Source organism: Rhamphochromis longiceps, linkage group LG6 (assembly GCF_057381845.1).
Source record: "Rhamphochromis longiceps isolate RC_006_pf linkage group LG6, R_longiceps_female_GT1.1, whole genome shotgun sequence".
Lineage (NCBI taxonomy): Eukaryota > Metazoa > Chordata > Actinopteri > Cichliformes > Cichlidae > Rhamphochromis > Rhamphochromis longiceps.
In genome coordinates this window covers 45,088,826-45,111,700 of record NC_140562.1, presented here as the reverse complement: position 1 = coordinate 45,111,700, position 22,875 = coordinate 45,088,826, and the positions used below count along the sequence as shown (strand labels likewise).

The window sequence follows — 22,875 nt, the reverse complement described above, 5'->3', positions numbered from 1 at the left end:
GCACGAGCACTTATACGGAGAAGAATTTTTGTTTTATTTAATCCAACATAAAAACTTTCAGTCTGTTCGCCACAAACAGGTTTAATCGCAGCTGTAAGTCAGTGCGTTCGTAGTGTATTTGTGCAGCATGTTGTTGAGCGGCTCTCGTGCGAGTGTGTAAAACTTTGATTCCCGTTGCCCCCGGGGGGCTGTCAGGCGCTGAAATGAAAGCACGTTTGACTTTGTTGGAACTTGTCGGATGAAGCTGTGAGTCACACAAAGCTAATACATAAACTCTCCAGACACACGCATGCATGCACATCGCTCCCCTTCAGCACCTGGACTCCACGTCTTCTTTATTTGTGCTGAGGAGGATGAGACGCACTGGTTTAGCGCAAACGAGCTGAGAGGTAAAGTAAAGCTTCATCTTCATCTGCTTCATTTCAGGTGAGACTGAGGCTGGTGTGAGTAAAGCTGCTGGTTGACCCGTGTGTTCCTGATCAGAGTACCAGCCTGTGACGGAAATATTCTTTTTAAGCTGTAAGGTTTGTTAGAAAGTGAAAAATAACTTTTTAAACTTTAGTGAATGTTTGAGGGAAGCTCAGACCCTCTGTGTACTACAAAAACAAGAAGAATCACAATGTTTAAATACATGTAGTGTTTGAAGAGTTTCATGTGTTCATGTGGCATCACTGTGGCATCACTGTCCAAGTGTAACCAGGCTCTTGTTATGAGCAGATTTGAATCTCGTGTGTTTGCCAGCACTGAGCTGTTAAACTGTGCAGGGACACATGTGCAGCCTTTGCAGGAGGTTTTGGGGGGAGTGTGAGTCACACTCTGCCCCGTTAATAGATTCTCCTGTTATATCAGGATCATTTATTTCCAAAACGATGCCCAGTCATCTGAAGCAGTGGAAACATCTCCCTCCGGTCCAGCGGTTTAGCATCATGTTGGTCTGGGTTTGCAGAAGGCTGGTGCTGAGAGGGCTGAGCAGCACTCAGATATCCAGCAGCTGTTTACAGAAGCTCCTGTTCGGACCAGCCCGTCACTTTCTCTGGCATCACTGAAACATTGTTTTCCAATCAGCTTCACACATCAGCTGAGCTGGAGGCACCAGGTTTTGGCATTAGTGACAAAAACACTTGAGGGCACCATTTTTTAACTTTTCCTTCTTTAAGGCCTACGAGGAAGTGAGGTGTCGGCGCCATGAGGGTATCAGATGTTGTCTTTGCAGGGTGACTGCTGTGAAAGCGTTTGTTTCATCCTGAACTCTGTCGTTTCCTAAATGAAGCCAAATAAGTTTTAATGCTCAGACACAACCAGAGAATGAAAGCTGACAGCGCGATCTCAGTGACGAGGCTGCTAAGGATGTTATTTTCAGATAGGCAGAAGTTAAAATGTCCTTTAAAAGCTCTAAAACTCAAAGTTCTCTGAGCATCTCTGACCCACAGAGGCTGTTTGTTTTGGGTCTGAATTTAAAGATGTTTTTGAGTTGATGATAAAAAAATCGCAGCAGTGAGGAGTTAATCAGTCCAGGTGTTCCTAATAGACCGTCTCTAAATATGTTTTATTCTAATAAAACCTTCAATGTTTACATTTCAAGATTGGGAAGAAAAAACTATCAGCGGTGCTTCATAATTCAGTTTAGGGTTTAATGAACCTGGAGATTTTAAAAATGTGGGTTCAGAAGAACAAGGAAGCAACCAAAGTGGATTATTTTAAAAGGTATATAAAGGTCGTACATGTTGATTCTGCTTCTCTTCAAATGACCCAGAGTTTCCTACGTGTGATCCTGTGAACGTCCCGTCACAGTCGGAGTATTTTTAAATGTTTGGAAACTCACAGGATGAATATGAGGTGCTTTAAAAACGTTTTTACACCAAAGCCTCGAGGTAGTATTTTTATGTCTTTAAAGCTGTTTGTAATTCTTGTGTTTTAAAAACCTGAAGAAACAATGACTTTATGTTGGCCTGTGGAAGAGATAAACAAAGGCTGGACTTTTCTGTAATACCACTTTGTTCCACAGCAGGGCGCAGCAGCTCCGTGTAACCTTTATTTAAACTGTCACAAAGTTGGCTTTGGAAACATGCAGGACGACGGCCAGGAAGGCGACTCTGTTCATCTGGACGTTTTCACTGAGAGAGACATTTGTTCACTCAGCTCAGTCACTCCTTCAGCTTTGACTTGGTTACGTTGAGATGAACAGAATCGACTTTCTGGCGTTTCCTCACCTGGATGTCTGAGCAGCATCAAGACACGTAAAGAAGGAATTCTGGACTTGTTCGCGAAGCAGAATAAAAACTGAGACGTACTGTTGGCCCTTCCTTTTCTTGTATTGTGATATCTTGGGGACTAAATGTGCAGATAACCTACTTTACACTGACAGGAAGTGGATTTTCCCCAGTCTGACCCACTGAAGGTCACAGTGGGCTGTATGTGTGCCTCCGTGTCACGTGAGGTGGCGTCCCGTCCTAGGACCTGGCGTCCACATATGTGGACATCACATCAAATACTACATTTTGCTCTACAAGGGCCTGAAATCCTCTTCATCAGGTCCCAGTCTGATGAAGAGAAATTAAAAATGCATGCATGGAGAGTTCGGGTCTTAGGAGGTTAAAGGCTCTCTGCACTCGTCTCCAAGGTTACGCTGACTCAGGGCGCCGTCGTGTAAAAGTACAGCCCGACCCGTCTTTAACTTCAGTGAACATCTCTTAAACACGACACACTGACTCGCAGTCCTGAGACCTCAGCACTGTTGGTCAAGTTACTTGAAAAAAGTAATCGGATTACAGTAACGCGTCTCTGGTCCTCAGTGAGGTTATGCTTTAGTTTTGATGATGCTGTCAGGGATTGTGTCCTCCAGGTTTCACTTCCTGTCTTAGTAGTCGCTCTTCCTCAAGTCAACTTCCTGTCTTTGGTTCCCTGACTGTTTGTCTCACGGCTCTTCTCCGAGCTCCCTCCCTTCTTTTCTCTGTATGAAGAGTCTCATCCCTGTGCCTTCCTTTGTGGTTTCTGTAGACTTTAAACTTTTGCCTCAGTCCTCGGTTCTTCTCCCTCCATCAGATGACGGATGGGCCACAGTGGTTTGTTTTCAGCATTGATGCTGGAAGCCTTTAAATAATTTCAGTTGAGGAGAATTCAGGTGTTTTCAGTCCATTTGTTGGACTGTTGGAAAACCTTTGATGCCACCTCCCAGTTCACCAGTAAAACCTCAGACCTGCTTCAGTTTTGCTGAGGATTGTTTTTCTACATTCGTCCCATCTGTTAAAAGCAAAGCCACATTTATCAGGAGAACAAAGAGCTGCGTCCTTTCTGCAGAGCTTTCAATCATTCTAAAGAGCTTTTTCCACCAGAGACACAAAGGAGAGAAACACGAGCTCAGAGACATATCGGTGTGCAAACACGGCCTCGGGCGTGCAGCAAAGTCCACTTCACTGTAAGAAAATCAGGCTTTTTACGAGTCGCGCTCTTTCATCTCTCACACAATACGAGAGCTGCTTTGTTGTGGACTGACTGCAGCAGCATGTGTGTTGTTGCAGCAGTTAGCGTTGGATGGACAGGTCGACGGCGGAGAGGACGGTCGGCTCAGGCAGAGGCGCCGTAAACAAAGGTAAGACCAGAGAGGTTTGTTCTGAAATGTTGGTTAAAAGAAACTCAGTTTAATCGAATCACAGCTGAGAATAAATCATGTTTGGACTGAATGTGAATGCACGTTAAAGGCTGTCAGGAGTTTGGGAAACATGGTGGAAAATCCTGTGAGAGCATCAGAGACGACGTATTAACGACTAAATATTTCTTCACAGTCTTCAGAAAACCACCAAAGACTGTTCGACTGACGTCGCCAAGTAAGTTTAGATGTTTTTACTTTCATGTGGATATCAATCAATAACTCCAGGGACATTATTCATGGAGACGAAACAAATCACATCAAACACATTAATCATCATTAGGTTACAGGAATAAAGTTGTTTTCTGAATCATTTTTCTCTCCACTTGGAGACAAACGAGTAAGAAAAACATTTGTATCCTGTAGTTATCACACATTTATCATCATTACATGTTTTTATTGGTTTTGAGTCTGTATCCACTCTTTGCTTCAGCACATTCATCATCGTTTTCCTTTATTTTTGCAGTGGAAACTTGAACATGTAAAAGTGTTAAATCAAAAACTTCCTATGAAGAAACTAAATGTTGTTTGTTGTCTCGTTTATGTCCAAGTGGCCACAAATCAACAAAACCAGGTTTACAGAAATCCATGACAAAGGAGAGTCAGCTCTCGGTCAGTGTGTCGATGATCAGTCATCCAGGAAACCACAGAAAGTTTGTTCGGTTCACCAAAATCAACTTTTCAGACTTTCAGTGAACAAGATTTGCGCGGCTCACGTGGGTTTTAAACCGGAGCCCTGTGACAGAAGCCCACAGGAGGCTCGCGTCTCCGGCTGGAACTGAACCAGACTGAAGATTTAGGAGACAGAAATTTACAACCACATCTTTAACGTTGTTTAACATTCAAAGATCAACCAGCTGAAGGATAAACCTGAACGTCTGGCAAGGTTGGATCCTCTCATTGCACCACAGGTGCCAACACAGAAGCTCTCGACTCATCCAAATCCAAACCTGAGCCTCGGGAATCATCATGTTTGTTCTTGGAGTCGTACCTGCAGAACAGAGCCTGTGTAGCTGCTGCCACGTCAGTGTTGTGCTGCTGAAGCTAAACGCTTCACTTTGCTCTCTTCAGTGTTTTCTGGCGATGCGTTGAAATGAAGAACATGAAGCTGAACCACAGCAGCACGACTGCGAGCTGCGAAACTAAAGAAAGACCTGAAAGGTGTTCAGATGACAGGTCTTCATAACTGGCACCTGCTCTGTACTGAGAGTGATGCCGCTGTGTTTCTGTCTCGTGTGGTTCCTGGCACAGGCTGGCAGCTGACAGCTTATCATTGATAATAGAAATGGAGACGACTGTGGGCAGCACCTGCTGTGTGCCTGGCATAAGTCACACCTGAGGCTGCAGGGCTCACAGTCATAAAGCATGCTGAGACACAGAGAGGCAAGCGGAGGATCATCTGAGGAATGTTGTTACTTTTCTTCTTTTTTAAATTAAAGGTCAAATATGAACTCTGCCAGTTCGGTCTTGCAGTCCTCGCCTGGCTCGGTCGTGGCAGGCAGACAGTTTGATAAATTACTGAACCGATGACAAGAAAAACAAAGATTAAAGAAGGAAAAATATTCATTTGGTTTTAACTAAGCTGTTTGTCTGCAGTCTCTTTGCCTTCAGGTGGTCCATCACTGGGTGTCAGTGGGTCAGGTGGTGGAGCTGCACCAGGAGGCTCTGGAGCGACCACATCCAGCAAGGGAATCAGCACCACCTCTGTAGGAGCTTCCTCTGCTGCATCTTCAGGCGGAGGGTCTCTGGTTTCAGAGGCTTGGGAGGCGTCGGGTGAAGAGTTCAGGGCTGCTGCCGGCTCCTCAAACATGTCCTACAGTGCAGGAAGCGGTGGCAGAGAGGGGGCGAAAAGGGACGGAGGTTTGGGCGCTGTGACAGTTTCCACCGTGAACAAACCCGGCTACAGCTCAGGAAGATCAGGGGAGGCGAAGAGGGGCTCCTCCTCCTCCTCCTCCGTGTTCACTTCTTCACCTGCTTCAAAGGAGAGGAAGAGCATCACCACCATGGCTGCAGCGCTGTCAGAGGCCTTTGACGGTGAGGGTCAAAGGTCAATAAGCAGTAATAAGCCAGCTTTATGTTACTGAGAGACGTGAAAAAATAAGATGCTTAATTATGGAATCAGAACCAGCAAATTACAATCAGCGCCAAAAAAGTAAAAGCAGACATTTTTCAGGAATCGACCAGTTCCTGTAGAAAACATGACGAGTCGTAGTAAACATGTTAAATCACTTTAATGAAATTAATGTTTTTAATAAAAAATCACAGAAATCAGCTAAAGTCATAAACAGCCTGAATCATCGAAGGTTCAACCTTCACACATTAACTGGCTGCAGTTTGGTCTGAGTTGCAGCAGGGGGCGCTGGCAGGCTAATCCTCGAGTCAATGAAGCTAAACAGCTAAAATAATTGTTTACATCATCTACTAGAAAGAATCAAACTATCACATTTATTCTAACCGAACGAGCTTCTCGGGTTAGAGGTGAAACATCTTCAACAAACTCAAAGACGTCCGGTCACTTTCTCTTTAAGCTCCGAAGACTTTTTATTTTATCTTCGTGAACATATTAATTGTTTGTCCAGCTGAAATAAGTCATTGGCAGAGCATTTTGTTCACTGCAAGCATGAAGTGAGTATATTTAGATGCTATTGCATCAGTTAGATTAAAAATATGCAGCTGAAGTCAACCGGAAAACGATTAGCACGTCAGTATCCAGATGTTAGAGGTAAAAAAACTGAACCTCTAAGCTTGTTCGGAAACCTGGAACCTCCATCGAGACCGGAGGCCTCAAGTGGCCATTTGAGGAACTGCAGTGTCGGTGTTTCTGTATTCATAGTTGTAGTTAAAGCCCAGCAGAAGCTTCCACGGCTGGTTGTGGTGATGCAGCTCCCTCTGCTGCTCGGGCTGCTGCGATGACCTTCACTCACAGAAACGAGTTTACATCAGCTCAAACTGTAAAGAAGAAACTGAGCTTCAACTATTGTCTAAAACACGTCTACTGAACCATGATGGACATTTCCAGGAAAACAAAAGAATATAAAATATCTATGTTTGGACTCTTCAGGTTCTCGTTCATGCTGGACGGTCTCGATAGCGCCCCCTGTGGAACAGGATGTCCAGCTTTCTAATAATTAGTTCTTTAATTTTATGTTTCAGAGAGCTCGAGTCCAAACTCCTCTCCAGAGTACAACAGGAAGGATTATGGTGAGTTTATGCTTGAATTTCAGATTAAAAGTTTACACGTGCACTATAACAGATTTTTGGACGTTGTGTTTTTACAGGCAGTTCAAGCGCACCATCCACTTCTGTCACTAGAGGGAGAGCTCAGAGCCGAGGTGACACGCTGAAACCACATGATCAATAAAAATGAAGCACGACACCGTTTTGTTTTAATCTAAAGGTATCAGGTTAAAGGTCAACTGATTAGTTTGGGTTGCTTTCAGAGAGTGAGATCAGAGTCCGGCTGCAGAGCGCTTCTCCTACAGGAAGCTGTGAGTATCGCCCTCCATCACACATCCAGACCGTAAAGCATTCATCCATCAGTTTGGTCCAAATGCACCGGTTCCTGTGCTTCAGGGACGGAGCTGGACGACGTGAAGCGCCTGCTGAGAGGAAACCGCTCCACCGGCATCAGCCCCACCCAGTCCCCTAACAACACGCTGCCCATCCCCAAGAAGGCCAGCGTGGACCCGAGGACCCTGCCTGACAGCTCCGGTGCAGGTTCGGTCACTTTAAAGGCCTCACATGTCACTCGTGTAGCAATTTAAACTCTGAGATGATGCAGAGGTGGACCTCAGGAGTTGCCCACCTCTACACAAACGCTTTAGACGGGCAACAACCATCCTGGATTGAGAAGATTGATCCAGGATGCATCTAACTGCTGGACTCAACCAACAGGTCCAGCTTATATTTGTCAGGTGTGACATCGAGATCACATCGAGTCCATGCAACCTTTGTCAGAGCTGCGACTGAGCAATGAGGGCTGAAAGGAGGCCCAGTTAGGCCCAAACATGTCTGCCATGTGAGAAGGAGGTGAGTGGATGAATATCTCCTCTTTCTTCCCTCTTAGATCAGTACGGCAGCCTGTGGAGTGGCTCGTCTGTGAGCAGCTACATGTGCAACCCCAACCACAGCAACCTGAGCAGCCTCTACCAGCCAGGTCGGTGACAGGAGGGTTTGTGTTTGCCTCAGAGAGGATGGAGGTCGCGAACTTTGTTTGTTAGGCCAAACTTTCTGCTTCACGCTCTGTATGGATCCTCTGCTGTTTTCCTTCAGCAACAGTAAATAAAAATAAACATGAATCCGCACAATTTCAAAATCCTGCTCCAGATCAGCTTGTTACCGTGGTGATGCAGACAGGTCGCAAGGTTCAACTTAAGCTTCAGATCTGATCTGTGTTTGTAGCACAGCAGCATAGAGAAAAGGTTCGTTTACTTTGGTGAAGAAAGACGAAAACTTTCACCATTCAAACAGAAGACTTTGTTTCCTTTAATAAAAAACAATGTTTGTGTAAACACTGTTTATAAACAAACCGTGGGGCAGTTTCTGAAAAGAAAAATCTATAAAAGCTTGTTTTTATTTTATAAATGTTTTAATATAAAATCGTCTTAAATATTGAACATATTCAGAGACGTCATTTTAAATTCACCTCAAACAAAAAGAAAACGCTGCAGACTTTACAAACCTATAAAGGAAGATGATGAAGATGATTTTAACCACAATACTGTGATGCAAGGAAACAAAGACAACAAAGGGAAAAATAAGCCACAGCAACCCTTTGTAAACCTTTGTTTACTGAAGACATGGATAGATAAAGCTGCTGGGCATTAAAACACTGCATATGTTACATGCTGCATGCGTGTCCCTGTTATAGATGAACGGAGGTATCATCGTTTCCTCTGGCAGTAACAGAGTCCTGTGATGTTCTCCCTCAGTTCGCCCTGCACTGCATGTTTCTGCTGTAGACCCGTGCAGGCCTCTGAAGCCTTTTCTTTGCCGTCGGTGGCAGATAATGATGATAAGACTAATGCGGCTGTTCTGTCACGTACAGGAGCTCAGAACAACCTGACACTCGGCTCTCCGTCTGTGAGCGGCGGCCCGTCTCCGGCGCAGAACGGCAGCTCCGGTGAGCCTTTTCCTGCCGTGTCACAGCGCAGCGTTCAATGCTGAGCTTCACGCTGTCACCGGATAACGACGCTGTTTGACTCTGTTTCAGCTCCAGTGTACGGCGTGCAGAATAACCTGACCACTCCCACTGCCTTTTCTCCCACTGCAGCCAACACACACATAGGTGAAGCACTGATCCTTTATCCAGTCTGTCCCACTTCACCTCCTAGACGTGACACTAAAAAGCACCCGCACACATTAGCTCACAGCTTTGCCCTCTCCCTGTTTAATGAGGACGTGTTCCTGTCTCCTCACAGTTTACGGCGTGCAGAAGAACGTGTCTGGAACGAGCACAGGTGAGGACATGAAGATAACGCTCCAGCTGCTGGCTGTGAAAAAGATTTAAGATGTTTAATTAGGCACAGGTCATCACTGACACGAATGTCCCGCTGTCTGTGTCTGACAGTGAGACCCAGCAGCCCCACCGGTGACGAGGCCTCGGGGAAAGACTTTAAGTTTGTGCTCACGGAGAAGGAGAACGCTCCAATCAAGCCGACAGAGCGGCTCGTCGTGGCCAAAGACACCGGGAAGCAGTTCATGTCTGCTGCACCTGCCAGTTTACCCGGTAACACAAACTGAAAATCTGAGCTTTATTATTTGGAGTTAAATTTGAAGGTCTAGAGCACAGCTGTGTTTGGCTCTTGTAGATATATTATTACTTTAATGGTCCTGAAGATCTGATTCTTGATCAGGGGTCATTGATGTGTTGCAGCTTTGTTCTCTGATGACACCCTGAAGACTGAGAAACTGAAATCCTTCAGCACAGTGGACAGAGCAACAGAATGTAGGCCGGATAACTGTCACACAGGTTATACGCCTGGTTTGCACTTATTAATGTCATCTCTGTTTCTGCCGTAGCTTCGACCCTGAAAGCTGGGACTAAAGACAAAGCCACCTATGCAGGTATGTTAACAGTCTTAATAAACTCCTGCAGATTTAGATATTCTGACATATTTAGGGTGTGATGTTACCCACACATCGTCAGCTGTTAGCTACAAAGCGAAACACTTTACATGTGCACTGGGAACTGCTAGCCTGGGTCTGTGTGGAGGTCTCCTAGGCCATCTGAAGTTGATTAATTATGTTTTAATAAATAAGCCAAAAGGAAAAATCGTATCAACTAAACAGCAGCTTTAACGTCGTGAGCAGCAGCCTCTTGAGCTGAACAGTGAAGCCTGCAGGCTCTCAGACTCTCAGGAATCACGCTCACATGTGAGCAAACCTTTGTCCTGTCTTCATCCCCTCACCTCAAACGGTCGTAGCAGATGGCCCCGCCCCTCCCTGAGCCTGGGTGAGGTTTCTTCCTCTTAAAAGGGAGTTTTTCCTTCCCGCTGTCGCCAGCGGGGACCACTTGAAAAATGAGAAAAATCATATTTTGCACGGTTGGATCTTAACAAGGTTGCAGGTAGAGCTTCAACATCCAACAAGAAGAAATGGGAGTGACGCAAAACATTTTCTGAGCGATTTATTGAAAATAACGCTTAAACTGAAACAGGCTGTTGCAAAATGTGGATTCATTGTCATTTTCGGTCAGGTAGTCACACTGCCGTGACGTTCTGGTGGCAAAGCCAAACAAACGTTAGCTTTTAGAACATGGTCGGGTTGTTGAACTGCAGCAGCAGGGTCACGGTGCCCACAGGAGAATAACATCACTCTCTTGGACCATCCTGCGTGTTCCTCTGATCTAAATCCAACTGAGAACTTTCAGGATGGATGGCAGGGGAGGTTTACAGAAATGGACAACAGTTCCAGACAGTAGATGTGTTTGTGCAGCCGTCTGTTCCCCCTCACCTCATGGAAGCGCTTGAATCAAGAAGCCACAACGAATGTTTGAAGTGATCATCAATAACAGTGGAGCTGCTCATGACTGAGTTCATGTTTGATTTCTGTTTTGGGGGGTTTACAGGTTTTACAGGTGTAAAACAGCCTGTTTCAGTTTAAACGCTGTTTTCAATAAATGGCTAGAAAAAAAGTTTTTTCTCGCTCTCATTTCCTCTTGTTGCACGTTGAAGCTCTACTTGGAACCTTGTTACGATCTTAAACTTTTGATCGGGGCTGCATGATGGTATGATTGTAGGGTCTGCCTTACAATAAAAGCACCTTGAGGCAACTGTTGTTGTGATTTCTTTCTGTATAAATAAAACTGATTTGAATTGAAATCACGAAACCGGACTTTTGTAAAAATCTGGCTCATTTTTGCAACAGTCGCCCCCTGCTGGCCGTTAAAGAAGAATGCAGGTTTATTTTTATCTTGTATGTAAAAATAGATCCAATATGACTAAACAACATGAATCTGTTTATTTCTCAGACATCCATATAAAAGACATGAAACAGTCCAGTTTTGGCTTGTGCTCCTGCTGCAGCTGGTGGCAGTGGCTCCTGGGCCTCCTGCTCAGCCTGTTGCTCCTCTTCAGTGTCCTTTTTGGACTCATTGCTTTGGGTAAGATGGAAAGACTTCACCATCACAGGGGTCTGTGAGAGTGATCTGCACAGGTTTACCTGCCAGCCTGCGTCTTGTCTCACAGGTGAAGAAGTCAGACGCCTGAAAGGCCGCGTGGACGTTCTGGAAGCCATCACCAGATCCGCGTCAGTCAGTCACTTGACGTCTTCTGGCAACAAAATCTCCGAGCGGGTGGAATCCACATACATCGAGAAGAACGCCGCTTCAACCCTCATCGACTCCGACAACGGGCTCAACCTGGATGGTGCTGGCAAAGGCGGAGGCACGGGAAACAGCCTGGTCCAGGACAGGGCCACCCTGGAAAGACTCATACAGCAGCTGGTCAGGGATGAGCTCCGCTCAGGATCTGTAAGAGGTGTGAAAATGTAACGCACCGATCAGCTGTCTTCAACCATTTCTGGACATTTAACAAATACTGAAAACTTTATTTGGGTTTAGAAACTCTGGCATACTCACTGAAAGGAGAGAGAGGAGAGCCGGGACCTAAAGGTTTGAAATCATTTAAAAATCGTTTAGAAATTCATGTTTTGTTTGTATTTATCGTCTCGGCTTCTGCATTACAGGTGACCCAGGGCCATTAGGACAAAAAGGTGAGGAGTACTTCTAGGTACACATAATAACGGTGTAATATGTGCAACTAGCTGCTGACACTTGTTTTGTTGCAGGTGATATAGGAACGTCTGGCCCTCCAGGTAAGCCTCAGAACTAATGTGTTTGTTTCCTCCCCGGTGAGCCGACAAACTTCTTCTTTCATGTCTGTCTGCTTTAGGTCTTCCTGGGCAGATCGGGCACCCAGGTTTGGAAGGACCAAGGGGACCAAAGGGAAGTGCAGGTATATTTAATAATTAATATTTAATAACTTTTGTAAAGACAACACTAAAAGGAAAAAAGCCCTGACTCCTCCTCTTCTTTGCTCAGGTGAACCAGGTGCTGAGGGACCACAAGGTCAGAGGGGTCGGGAAGGACCGGTGGGCCCTCGAGGAGAACCTGGATCACCTGGCTTTGGAGCCAAAGGAGACAGAGGTTTGAAACTATACAAGTAAGTCAGCGAGCTAAATACATGAGAGGATTTATTGATTGTATTTTGGCTTTGAAAGGATTCCAGGGTGAGCCAGGACGACCGGGTCCCGCTGGTATTGCTGGACCTGCAGGTCCAAAAGGTAAAGTTAAGCTTGTGATGATCAGACCAGATAGTTTAGATTCAAAGAATCAAAATGTTATTTAGCAGGTTTTAGGTTAAATGCTAATTAGCAGCTACAAGCATGTTTTTCTTGTCTGCTTTAGGTGCCACAGGAGAGCCGGGTGCCGCAGGAAGTCCTGGTAAAGACTCAGTTTCACATCTATATTAAAAGTGTTGATTTGTGTCGACCAACGGTCTTTTCTTCATTAAATCTGTCAAAATGTATCCAGGTGCTCCTGGATCAAAGGGATTCCAGGGGGAGGCGGGGCTTCCAGGAACCAAAGGTAGACGCTTTCTCTTCGGTTTTTTAGACTTGTGTATAAACTGGGATGCTGACACTTCTAAGTGTGTTGTGACAATATTACCCAAAATCCATAGACCGTGTGTACATTCAGTGGCCACTTTATTAGATACACCTTGCTCATACCTGGCTGGACTCCTTTTTGCTGCTTAAATCCTTTGTCTCACTAACATATTGGTCCATGTTAAGATGATAGCACCATGCAGGTGCTATGGTCATAAAGGCTCAGTAACAATACTCAGCTACACTGTGGCGAGCTCAGCTGGTACTAAGGTGCCCAGAAAATATCCCCACACGGCTACATCACCACCAGCAGCCTGAAGCTTTGATCCGATTGTTGTGCGTTCATGCATAGCTCAGTTTTAACGAGCAGTTCTCTGAGTTGGTGCCTTCCTATCAATCAGCCCTGGCATGATCCAAATCACTCGAATCCCCTTTTTTCCTCACTTCTGGTGCTCCGTTTGATCTTCAGCAGCTCATGTCCATGTACCTGAATGCACTGAGTTGCTGAACGGATAAGCTTTTATCCACTTTGTACAACTCTCTGATCACCCCACCTTCTTCCACTGTCTGTGACGCAGGGGAGCGAGGAACACCTGGGCTGCCGGGAACCAAAGGAGACCACGGAGAGAGGGGACCACGTGGACCGGCAGGTGTGTCTCAGCACACGTCTGTGATCCACAAAGGCCACGCAGTCCTTCTGTTGCACATGAAGAGTTCACTCACATGGCCTCTCTGCTGTGGCCACCAGCACATAACTAATATTAAATATTTGAAAATCCTACGAGATTATCAGGCACATTGACCTCTGACCTTGAGGTCAAGGTCACCAGGATTCAGACCTCTCTAGTTATCGTTTTCACAAACTCTGGTCTCCACAATGCCCGCCTGCTGGCAGGCTGACAATCCCATCAACCTTTTACAGCTAAAGGGTAAAAAGACTCTGTCGGCAGAAGGGGGCAGTTTAGTTTTAGATTTTAGCCCCTCCCAGATTCACTCTGCATCTTTAACAATAACTGAAATACAGTCATTTTGAATGCTGATATTTCGCCATGTTTGGCTTGTAGAGATAAAAGTTACCAAAAGTGTGTAAGGACGTGCCACGTTGTCAGCCAATGCAGGCTAGCAGTACATATGTATGTTGGGTTGAGGTTATTCTATTACAAGACGAAGCAAGAAATAACTAGTGAGACTTAAAAATGTCATCTTCAAACCTCAACCCTTTATTTTTAGGTGAACCCGGACAGCCTGGACCTCAAGGACCTCCAGGATTAAAGGGATCTAAAGGAATTGCAGGTGAGAAGTTTGGACAAACACTGAATAACTACAGAACACAGTGTTGTAAATGGTATAAAACATCTGTGTATAAACTGTAGGTGACCCAGGTTCAGTAGGACTTCCTGGTGCCAGAGGACCACCTGGAGTTCCTGGAGATGCCGGTCCCCCAGGTATCAAATGCCTGTCCACCAAAAGTCCTCTGCTGCTACTGGTTACATGTTCGGTTTAATGTTATCTGACTAACCTGAGATAAAAACCTCAATCTCTCTCACGCCTTACAATAACACTTTTTTCCTCAGGCCCCCCTGGGCTGCAGGGACCCCCAGGTATGATAATATACAAAAACTAAGGTACAGATTCAAATGTACATATTTAAATGATCATGTTTTGCTTTTGTGATCTGTTGTTCAGGTATTGCAGGAATCCCAGGCCAGCCTGGTGGTAAAGGTGAGGTCGTCTTTTCTTTCTAGTCAGTTTATTTATTTCCTATGAAAATGAAAAAAGTTTGGACCAACAGGGCAGAAGATCTGGAGCTCTTAACCTTAAAGCATGTGAGGCTACGCTGATGAACAAAACTGGAGCCAAAGTTCCCCTAAAAAACTCAAAGACATTAATAAATACTGTTACTTATTAAAATGTATGAAACACTAAAGAGTGGTTTTCTCAAAAGCTGGTGGCGGCGTTGATATATGTCTAGACTGCATAGGTGCTTGATGAAGCCTAACGCTGTGTTTCAGGTGAACCAGGAACACCTGGTAAAGTCGTTTCTCCAGGTAAGAACAGCAGGATTTGTTACACTCGCTACATGTCGTTCATTTTTGGGCTTGAAAAGCTTTACTTGGTTTTGGTTTATCTTTTTGTGTTGGCTCTGATACTGTGGCCATCCCTGGACCTCCAGGACCAGCTGGACCTCCAGGTCCTGCTGGATCACCTGGTCTGTCGGGTCCAATTGGCCCTGCTGGTATCCCAGGACAACCAGGTAAATCTGCCATCTTGTCCAATGCGAAGCATCTGGATGGAATAAAAATGTGGACTGATTTTTTCCTGTGATAAAATCATTTAGGATCTAAGGGAGAGCGAGGAGAAAAGGGAGAGAGGGGGCAGAAGGGGGAGCCAGGTGAGCGGTACAGCTTTAGTTTCACCAAATCCACTACTGGTTTCAGCAAAAACATATTATATTAACACGTCCTCGGTGTTTTCTTACCTAGCAGACACTTCCTCAGTGGTTGGATCTCGTGGTCCACAAGGACCTCCAGGACCTCCTGGAGTACCTGGTCCTCAGGGTCCTCCTGGTACGTTTAGAGCTATATGTAACACAAATACTACTTTATTACTTTCATTCAGGTGAGTCTAAAGAGGGTCCCCCAGGACCCAGAGGTCCTCCTGGAGAGCCAGGTAAATAAGTATTCTTCTCCACGGACACAAAGATAAATAAATAGATGATCAGCATAAAAGATGATTTTGGCAGCATCAGAATATTTTTCTCCATCTTAAACCGATCTGTGTCCTCACAGGTATCGGCGAACCTGGACCTCCAGGCGAGAAAGGAGCACCTGGGAGCTTTGTTCCGACATCAGGTTGGTAAAAGAAAACTAATTTCACACAAACACACTGTCCTCTGGTGTCTTTGCATGGAATTTGGTGCACTTTACTTTGTATCTCAGAAACCTTCTTTGCTGGACCACCCGGACCTCCAGGACCCCCGGGGCAGAAAGGGTCACAGGGTAGGTGCAGAGGACCAGATGAATATTGACGATTGAATATTTTTGAAAATTAACTGGCCAGTGTTGAAGTTTGAATGTTTTCTATAATTCTTTCGTCTTAGGTGACCCAGGACCACAAGGGTACCAAGGTGAGGAAACTGCGTCGTACTTTAGAAACTCCAGGTTTTCACAGACAGTCTAAATGTAATGGTGGCTCTTCCAGGTGAACCAGGACAACCAGGCCTTCCAGGAAGCCCTGGAGACCCAGGTGTTGGTATGTCAGGAACCTTTTACTGTCTCAATGTGTTCAGGTGCCCCTGAGGTATTTCTGGGGTCAGTAACAAACAGTCGAGCTATGATTGGATATGAATGGTTTTCATTGCAGGTTTCCCAGGTCAGCCTGGAACTCAAGGCCCACCAGGTCCAGACGGGCCACCGGGACCTAAAGGTAAATTCAAATCATTTCTGAGCTTATTGAGCTTTCCGACATTATCTTTTCATGTTTGCACATTGGTTCTTCTTTCTGTCCGTGTGCTTCCAACTCAGAAAAGGCTCTAATTTACTTTAATTTGATTTATGTTTCCTTTCACAGGTGATACGGGAGATCCAGGACCTCCAGGAGTCTCCGCAGGTAAAGTCATCCCTCACATATGCTATATCTGTGATGTATCTTCAAAGTCTCACAGTTTTACATTATTGGAAGTAATTTGTCCCAGGGTGGTGTAGAATAATTAAAGGAAAGCCTTCATTTACAGCCTATTCGTCTCTGCCTGATTAGCTGCTGCTAGCACACCAAACCCAAATTTTCCGAACCCTCGGGCATTAGTTGCTCTGTATCTAGTTTGATCCTTTTTCTTTCTTTAAAGCCTTCCCAGTGTGAGTTTGACAGTGTTAGATTATTAGAAATGTTACTTAAACTGTTTCAAACATGCTTTCCTTTGAACAACCAACAGGGGGCGACTCCTGTGGTTGTAAAGTGTTCAGCACACTATACAACTTGTGGCTGTATAGAAGTCGGTGTCACTGCTCGGCCAGCGTTTGAAGATGTGGATGTTCTTGTCATTAGCAAATATTTTTAAACTGATATTTGAGCTTATTGTCTGCATGTAAATGACATTCTGGGAATTCGTGTTATCGCACCAGGTAGCTTGCTCAATCCTTGCCCCCCAGGCCTACCTGGACCGCCCGGTCCACCTGGAAGAGATTGTCCTGGATCGGGATCACTTGGTTTGACCCCGTGCATTGCAGAATTCCTTAAGAGTAAGCTGTGCACTGGCAAAGCTGCGCAGGCACGCTGCTTCTCCCTTTTCTTATACATCTCCATCAAATTCTTCTTCTTTGAAGCTCCCTCTGGAGTCCATGGCAGACACTAAAACATTAACAAATTTGGCAAAAAGTTCCTGATTTTGTTTTTTTGTGTGTGGTTTTTTTTCCACCAAGCTTCACATCTGCGCCTCAAGCACTCCAGCGCCACCTATGGGCTAGAATTGGACTTGTGTTTATGCATGTAATTTTGAACTGCTTTATACAAATGACGAAACTTGGAATCCTTGGATCGTGTTGATTTTAAAGCATCCAATGAAATGAAATTCGGGATTAAAGAAAAATTCAAAGGTCACAGTTGGGATAAAACTGGGATAGATGATCTTCGGGCCAAGCCTCGCAGATGTTAGGGTTTAGATTTTTCCTTTTTTTAATGTCCTCATCCATCACAGCTAACATAAATCAGCCACAAAGTTGGGAAAATTGGAAGTATTTGTCAAATTCCAATTTGGTACATATACTTGAATCACGTTTTAAGATGGCACAAAACATCGTGCAACTAAAAAGGATGCAGCAATAATTAAAAAATAATTCTTTAAAGACCAAGACATGAAAAGTTGTACCATCAGCTGTCAGTTGTCATGTGTCCACTTTGTTATTCTTTGAGTTTAAATATTTTCCAATCCACGATCTTGGACTTGTCGCCCCCTCATGAGCATCACCTGAACACTGGGAGGTGCTGCGAAAAGCAAAAGGTGCTTTCAGCCTCGCTTTGGACATGGCGCCCTGCTGAACTGTATGGCTGCTTGTAGCTTTCATTCTACTTTGTCGCTGCTTGCAACTATGTTTGAACCTGGTATTTCAACTTGGTATCTACACATGGATAAAAATGTTGAATAAATGTGCTTTGACATCAGGTGGTGGCATCAGAGAGTACTTCGTTGGACCTCCTGGGCCTCCTGGGCCTCCGGGGGCACCAGGCACACCTGGACATGCAGTGGACGGGCTGGTTGATGATGTCGCCAGCAGAGTCATGGCCTACATCCACAGTATGGTCAATCACATGATAATGCTCCACAGGATGGTACACAAGACGTGTGAGTGAAGGTCCGTAACTGTTGCTGTTTCAGGTTCAGGCAGAGGTTATGACGGGACCCCAGGCCCTCCTGGTCCTCCGGGTCCTCCTGGCTCCGTCTCTCTCAGTGACATGATCAGCCTCTTACAGAGTAAGTCTCTGCTACACAGGCAACATCTGCTACAATGAAAGAAATTCAAAATTGTTTCATGAGAATCTAAAAGTGATGAATCCTATCATTTGTTTCCAGGAGAGGACGTGAGGCGATACATTGCTGGTCCTCCGGGTCCACAGGGACCTCCAGGAGCTCCAGGCTATGGCAGCTACAGCTTTAACACACAGGAGGTGGCTGAACGTGTCCTGAGTTTGATGTCTGGTAGGTGTGACAGTCTTACAGGCGACCTACCAAAAAGGTCCTCTGTTGTGTCTGACTATAATCCTGGTCTCTCTGCAGAGAGGGAGGCGCTTGCTGTCCCTGGACCTCCTGGACCTCCCGGACCACCTGGAGCTCCTGGTTTTCCTGGAAACTTTTTACCAGGTAAGAAGCATCACAAATCTCTGCAGTTAGACCAGATGGTTTGGTCTGGGTGAAACAATGTTGACCCACAGCCAGAACCCAGCTGAGTGGGTCGACTTTAAGATACCTCAAGTTCACCGTGATTTAGTACCATTATTAATCCAATAAATATATTATCCAACTAGATGGGTATCAGACTTTAGTTGGCCCTCAGGGGCCTCCTGGTCCCCCGGGTATCCCTGGCTCACAAGGTCCACCTGGCCCGGAAGGTCCACCTGGTCCACCTGGATTTTTTAAATACATCAGCTCAGACATTCGTGACTACCTGCAAAGTGAGTTTGACAGAAATCTTTCACTCCACCTTCTCAAAGAGAGAAACTGCGTCTCACTGTTGGTCTTCTTCTCCACTGCCCTCCTACAGATGTTGCTTTCAAAGGTCCTCCAGGCCCACCCGGACCCCCTGGACCTGAGGGACCCCCTGGACCTGAGGGACCCCCTGGACCAATCAGTGGGTTGGTTACTTTTGCTGACCATCTCAACAGAGACACACTCAAAGCTGAACTACAAGAATATACCAAGAGTGAGTTTAAAGCAATGCTTCGCCCATTTAAAATCCAGATATTCTTTGGTTCTACGTCTTTGTGGGGAATAGATGGTGACAGCTGTTACAGAGAATCGTGGGTAGAGAAGAGGCTACAGTTTAATGAACTTAGACTGTGCTGTGTTTTCCTCCAGGTGATGATGCGAGTGCCGCCATGTTTGGAATTCCTGGTCCACCAGGTCCTCCTGGACCCCCAGGACACAAGGGAGAGCCAGGTTTGCCTGACGACTACTCCAGTATGGCTCTCAAAGTAACTGATTACATCAAATGTAGGTGGCCGCCACGCTTTATAAAAAATATGATTGACTTCAGACTGAATCTGTTTAAACACATTTTCTTAAATCATGCAGCCCACGGTCTGCTCCATGATGCCATGAGCCACTCTGAGCGCGTGGTTCAAGGACCTCCAGGACCTCCAGGAATGCCTGGAGAGGCCCGATTGGTTAGTTCCCAACAAAATGTCATGGATGTGGTGGAATACTTAAAATGTAAGTCAACCTGACCTTTGGTTTCCTTTATAACTGACACTGAAGTGCACGGTTATGTATATAAAATGGTAAATGGACTGTTCTTATATACTTTTTTCTACTCTGATCACTCAAAGTACTTAATACAACACTTATATCTAACATTCACACTCTAATGGATGCATCAGAGAGCAACATGGGGTTAATATCATTCCCACGGATATTTGGCATGCAGACTGGGATCAAACCACCAACTTGATTAGTAGATGAGCTGCTCTACCTCGGGAGATACAGACAGCCCATAAACAATGGTGTGTCCACTGTGATACTACTGGCGGATTTGTGGACTCTTGTGTTGAAGCTTTAAAATGCTAGTTTAATGTGTGAGGCTTTGTTTTGTATCCAGAGGTGCTGCCCCCTGCTGGACGTTTTTTAAATAAACAATGCTAAACACTCTTAAATCGTGACATTTGTATCACCCTGTTTCCTTTGATCTGCAGCTCATGGTGTAGTGCGGGACATTATGAGGGAGTACAGACATGTCTTTCAAGGCCCTCCAGGACCCCCAGGTCATCCAGGATACAGCCACTGGCTTCATTCCCATGGAAACGCCACAGATCTGGTGGAATACATCAAATGTGAGTGACTGTCCTATCGGGCCAAAGTAAAGCACGTCTGAAAGGACTGCTGGTTAACACTTCTTCTCGGTCTGTTTGCAGCTCGTGGTCTCCTCCGTGACACTGAACGTGTCATCCAGGGACCCCCGGGGCCACCGGGACCTCCGGGTCCACCAGGATACAGCAGACTGTTTGGTTCTGACACCAACGTTTCTGATTTAGTGGAATATATAAAAAGTAAAGGACATATAGCAGCAGCATGGTACAGCAGAATGTGGATGTGTTTTAACCACCGAGTGTGTTCTCCACAGGTCATGGAGCCATCGTGGGACCACCTGGGAGACCAGGCCAGAAGGGGGAGAGGGGATTTCCAGGACTGAAAGGAGAGAGAGGTGCAGTAAAAGGAAATCGTGGACTTCATTGGTAGTGTCAGAACATTTAACGCATCGGTTTATAATCTTAAGATGTGTTTTTTGTGTGTGTGGACACAGGTGAGCGAGGCCTTCCTGGACATGACGTTTACAGAGGCCCAAAAGGGGACAGAGGTCAGTGTTGCTCGTGGGAGTTTAAAAGAACAGTTAAAGGTTTTCCTCTGGCCTGTTGTGCTGTTCATCCATCCAGACTCTTCTGATGTTGTTGACATTTCTGTAGCTACTTCACCAAAACTGGCAAAGTGCTCACTTCTCTTAAACGCAACTAAACAGCTCATCAAAGTGAGCAAACAGGACGTAGGCAGCATGGTAATGCAGTAAAGCCCTGATATGAAGCCTCGAGCTGACGGCTGTCAGTGAGGGAGGAGTCTGAGAAAGGGCGGGACTCGACACGCCCTCGGGGTAACAAACTGTCAAACTGGTAACAATGTTCACTGAATGCAGTCGTTACTGCGAACCTTTGCTTCTGCAGCAATAAGCTGTGTGTAAATGTTCAGCATAGCCTTCATCAGCCACTGGTTGGTACTCTAACATAACAAAAAGCCACAAACATGCTTTTTAATGCAGCTTATTTGGCATTTCAGTGGTAGCTGAACTTTTCTTCTCTGGAGGCTGATTGTTTGCAGCTAGACGAGTCGGCCCCTGCTGGTCGTTTGAGAGAATGCAGGCTCAACACGCTTCATGTTTGAGTCAGCAGACTTTCCTGACTCAACCTCGAAGGCATTTGTGTCTCCTGCTGGAATAACGCCAGCGACCTTTTGCTAGACAAGCAGATGTCTAAACCTCTACACCCAGAACTGTTTGTTTTTCTTTCCACAGTCTGTGAAAAACGCAGAATTTTGACTGAAATGTTTTTGTGGGAACGATTTTCTGTCAGTGACGTAACTGAAGGTTTTCTGCTGTTTCAGGAGAATTCGCAGTGACGAGTAAAAGGAGGAAGAGGAATGCTGGTGTTTGACGCCTGAGCTGCTGAAAGTAGTTTCGCTGGTGTTTTAACTGTAAATGTTTTGAACATGAAACACATGAAATCAGGGACGTCGTATTGAATCATGTCATCTGTGACGGTGTTCAGTGGTGACGTTACCATTTCATTTTTTACTCATCAGACCAACGAGTATTTTATGTTTTTTGGAGTTTGTGGTTCAAGTCTTGGGATCCATATAAAGAACGAAACAGCACAACGTTAGAGAGAAAAGTTTATTTACATGAAAATGAAAATCAGCACTACAGGCCTTCTAAAAACTATACATGTTATAAAATGTGATGTTTTTTTTGTTTGTTTTATAGTCAACATTCAGAAGTTAAGAACCAGAATTTTGTAACTGTTTGTGGTGGACGATCAGCTTTCGTACATAAATAACTGCTGAGGCCGTTTTGTAAAAGGTGCACAGCACTCCTTCACCGAGTTTAGTTTTTTTGTACATATGATATGAAACACCTTTGACTAACTAATAACAGCCAATCAAAGAAGATGAGATGATCAAATGAACCAATCAGAGGAGGAGATGGCCTAAACCAGTCAGGTCCAATTTTTTTATAACATTACATCAGATTTAATAATAATAATAATAAAAAAACTGCAAAAAGCTCATGTTGTGCATTTTTTAATAAAGAGCCGTCCCACCTCCTCAATAACTGTTAATAAGCTTCAGAATTCCTTCAAAGGCAGTCGCAACAGGTATGCAGGGTCTCCACGTCTGTAGCATTAAGGCTAGTCGCTAAAACAGTGTTACAGTCCGAACCTGCTGAGCTGCGTGTGGCAGCAAAAATACAGACGAGGCAAATATGAGGTGTGAAGGAGTCATGTGACTTGGTTTGACCGATCTCTCAGTTGAGATCATCTCCTCGTGCACCTCGGGACTATTTTCTACAGCAGTGGCAGTCACTTTGTATCACTGTGCCGGTGTGAAGCGCCTCCATCAACAAACCTGCCGAGGACGACAGGTGGTGAGCTCTGTGAAAGCATCCTTCAATAAATCAATAGCGGAGGAGAGACGAACACTGAATGTGGAAGAAAATAATTTGAGAAACAGGCGAGAACGTGAAAGTCAAATCTGTGTGAAGCAGAAGTGTTTGTGGGGAAACGGGATTTCCATCAACGTTTTAAAACGAGCAGAAATAATCCAGAGCAACACGAGGAGATGACTCTGAAGGGAAGCTCGCTCTAACCCT

The 22,875-nt window shown here is 45.2% G+C and overlaps 1 protein-coding gene across 10 annotated transcripts; it reads left to right on the top strand.

Moving 5' to 3' along the window:
- Positions 1-47: 47 nt before the first annotated feature.
- On the top strand, positions 48-21,791 carry LOC146668874 (uncharacterized). Of its 10 annotated transcripts, none has more exons than XM_085408144.1 (56): positions 48-389; positions 3,333-3,415; positions 3,519-3,589; positions 3,783-3,824; positions 5,243-5,680; positions 6,800-6,847; positions 6,925-6,978; positions 7,087-7,134; positions 7,220-7,363; positions 7,713-7,802; positions 8,694-8,768; positions 8,859-8,933; positions 9,067-9,105; positions 9,216-9,374; positions 9,522-9,593; positions 9,668-9,712; positions 11,118-11,249; positions 11,335-11,625; positions 11,709-11,759; positions 11,834-11,860; positions 11,936-11,962; positions 12,040-12,102; positions 12,189-12,293; positions 12,368-12,430; positions 12,555-12,590; positions 12,681-12,734; positions 13,333-13,404; positions 13,985-14,047; positions 14,128-14,199; positions 14,329-14,355; positions 14,441-14,476; positions 14,767-14,802; positions 14,892-15,008; positions 15,093-15,146; positions 15,238-15,321; positions 15,374-15,424; positions 15,544-15,606; positions 15,694-15,753; positions 15,855-15,881; positions 15,956-16,006; positions 16,118-16,180; positions 16,325-16,363; positions 16,876-16,992; positions 17,913-18,044; positions 18,126-18,221; positions 18,321-18,446; positions 18,525-18,608; positions 18,773-18,919; positions 19,009-19,167; positions 19,323-19,457; positions 19,539-19,676; positions 20,156-20,293; positions 20,375-20,509; positions 20,584-20,664; positions 20,764-20,817; positions 21,612-21,791. In XM_085408144.1, exons 3-56 carry the CDS (start codon positions 3,532-3,534, stop codon positions 21,659-21,661), a joined length of 4,743 nt encoding a protein of 1,580 aa, XP_085264270.1. In that variant the 5' UTR covers positions 48-389; positions 3,333-3,415; positions 3,519-3,531; the 3' UTR covers positions 21,662-21,791. The 10 variants fall into 10 exon arrangements, with proteins under 10 accessions (XP_085264270.1, XP_085264265.1, XP_085264261.1 ...); XM_085408139.1 differs by lacking the exon at positions 16,876-16,992 and adding an exon at positions 427-519 and having other exon boundaries at positions 53-246; positions 3,522-3,589; XM_085408135.1 differs by lacking the exon at positions 16,876-16,992 and adding an exon at positions 427-519 and having other exon boundaries at positions 53-246.
- The last annotated feature ends 1,084 nt before the right edge of the window (positions 21,792-22,875 follow it).

What these genes read in the sequence shown, in the direction of transcription:
- LOC146668874 (XM_085408144.1), top strand. Translation starts at nt 3,532, where the DNA reads ATGGACAGGTCGACGGCGGAGAGGACGGTCGGCTCAGGCAGAGGCGCC. An exon ending in AGACAAAGCCACCTATGCAG is followed by an intron (nt 9,713 to 11,117) that starts GTATGTTAACAG and finishes TTTATTTCTCAG; the next exon opens with ACATCCATATAAAAGACATG. An exon ending in GGGGCAGAAGGGGGAGCCAG is followed by an intron (nt 15,147 to 15,237) that starts GTGAGCGGTACA and finishes TTTCTTACCTAG; the next exon opens with CAGACACTTCCTCAGTGGTT.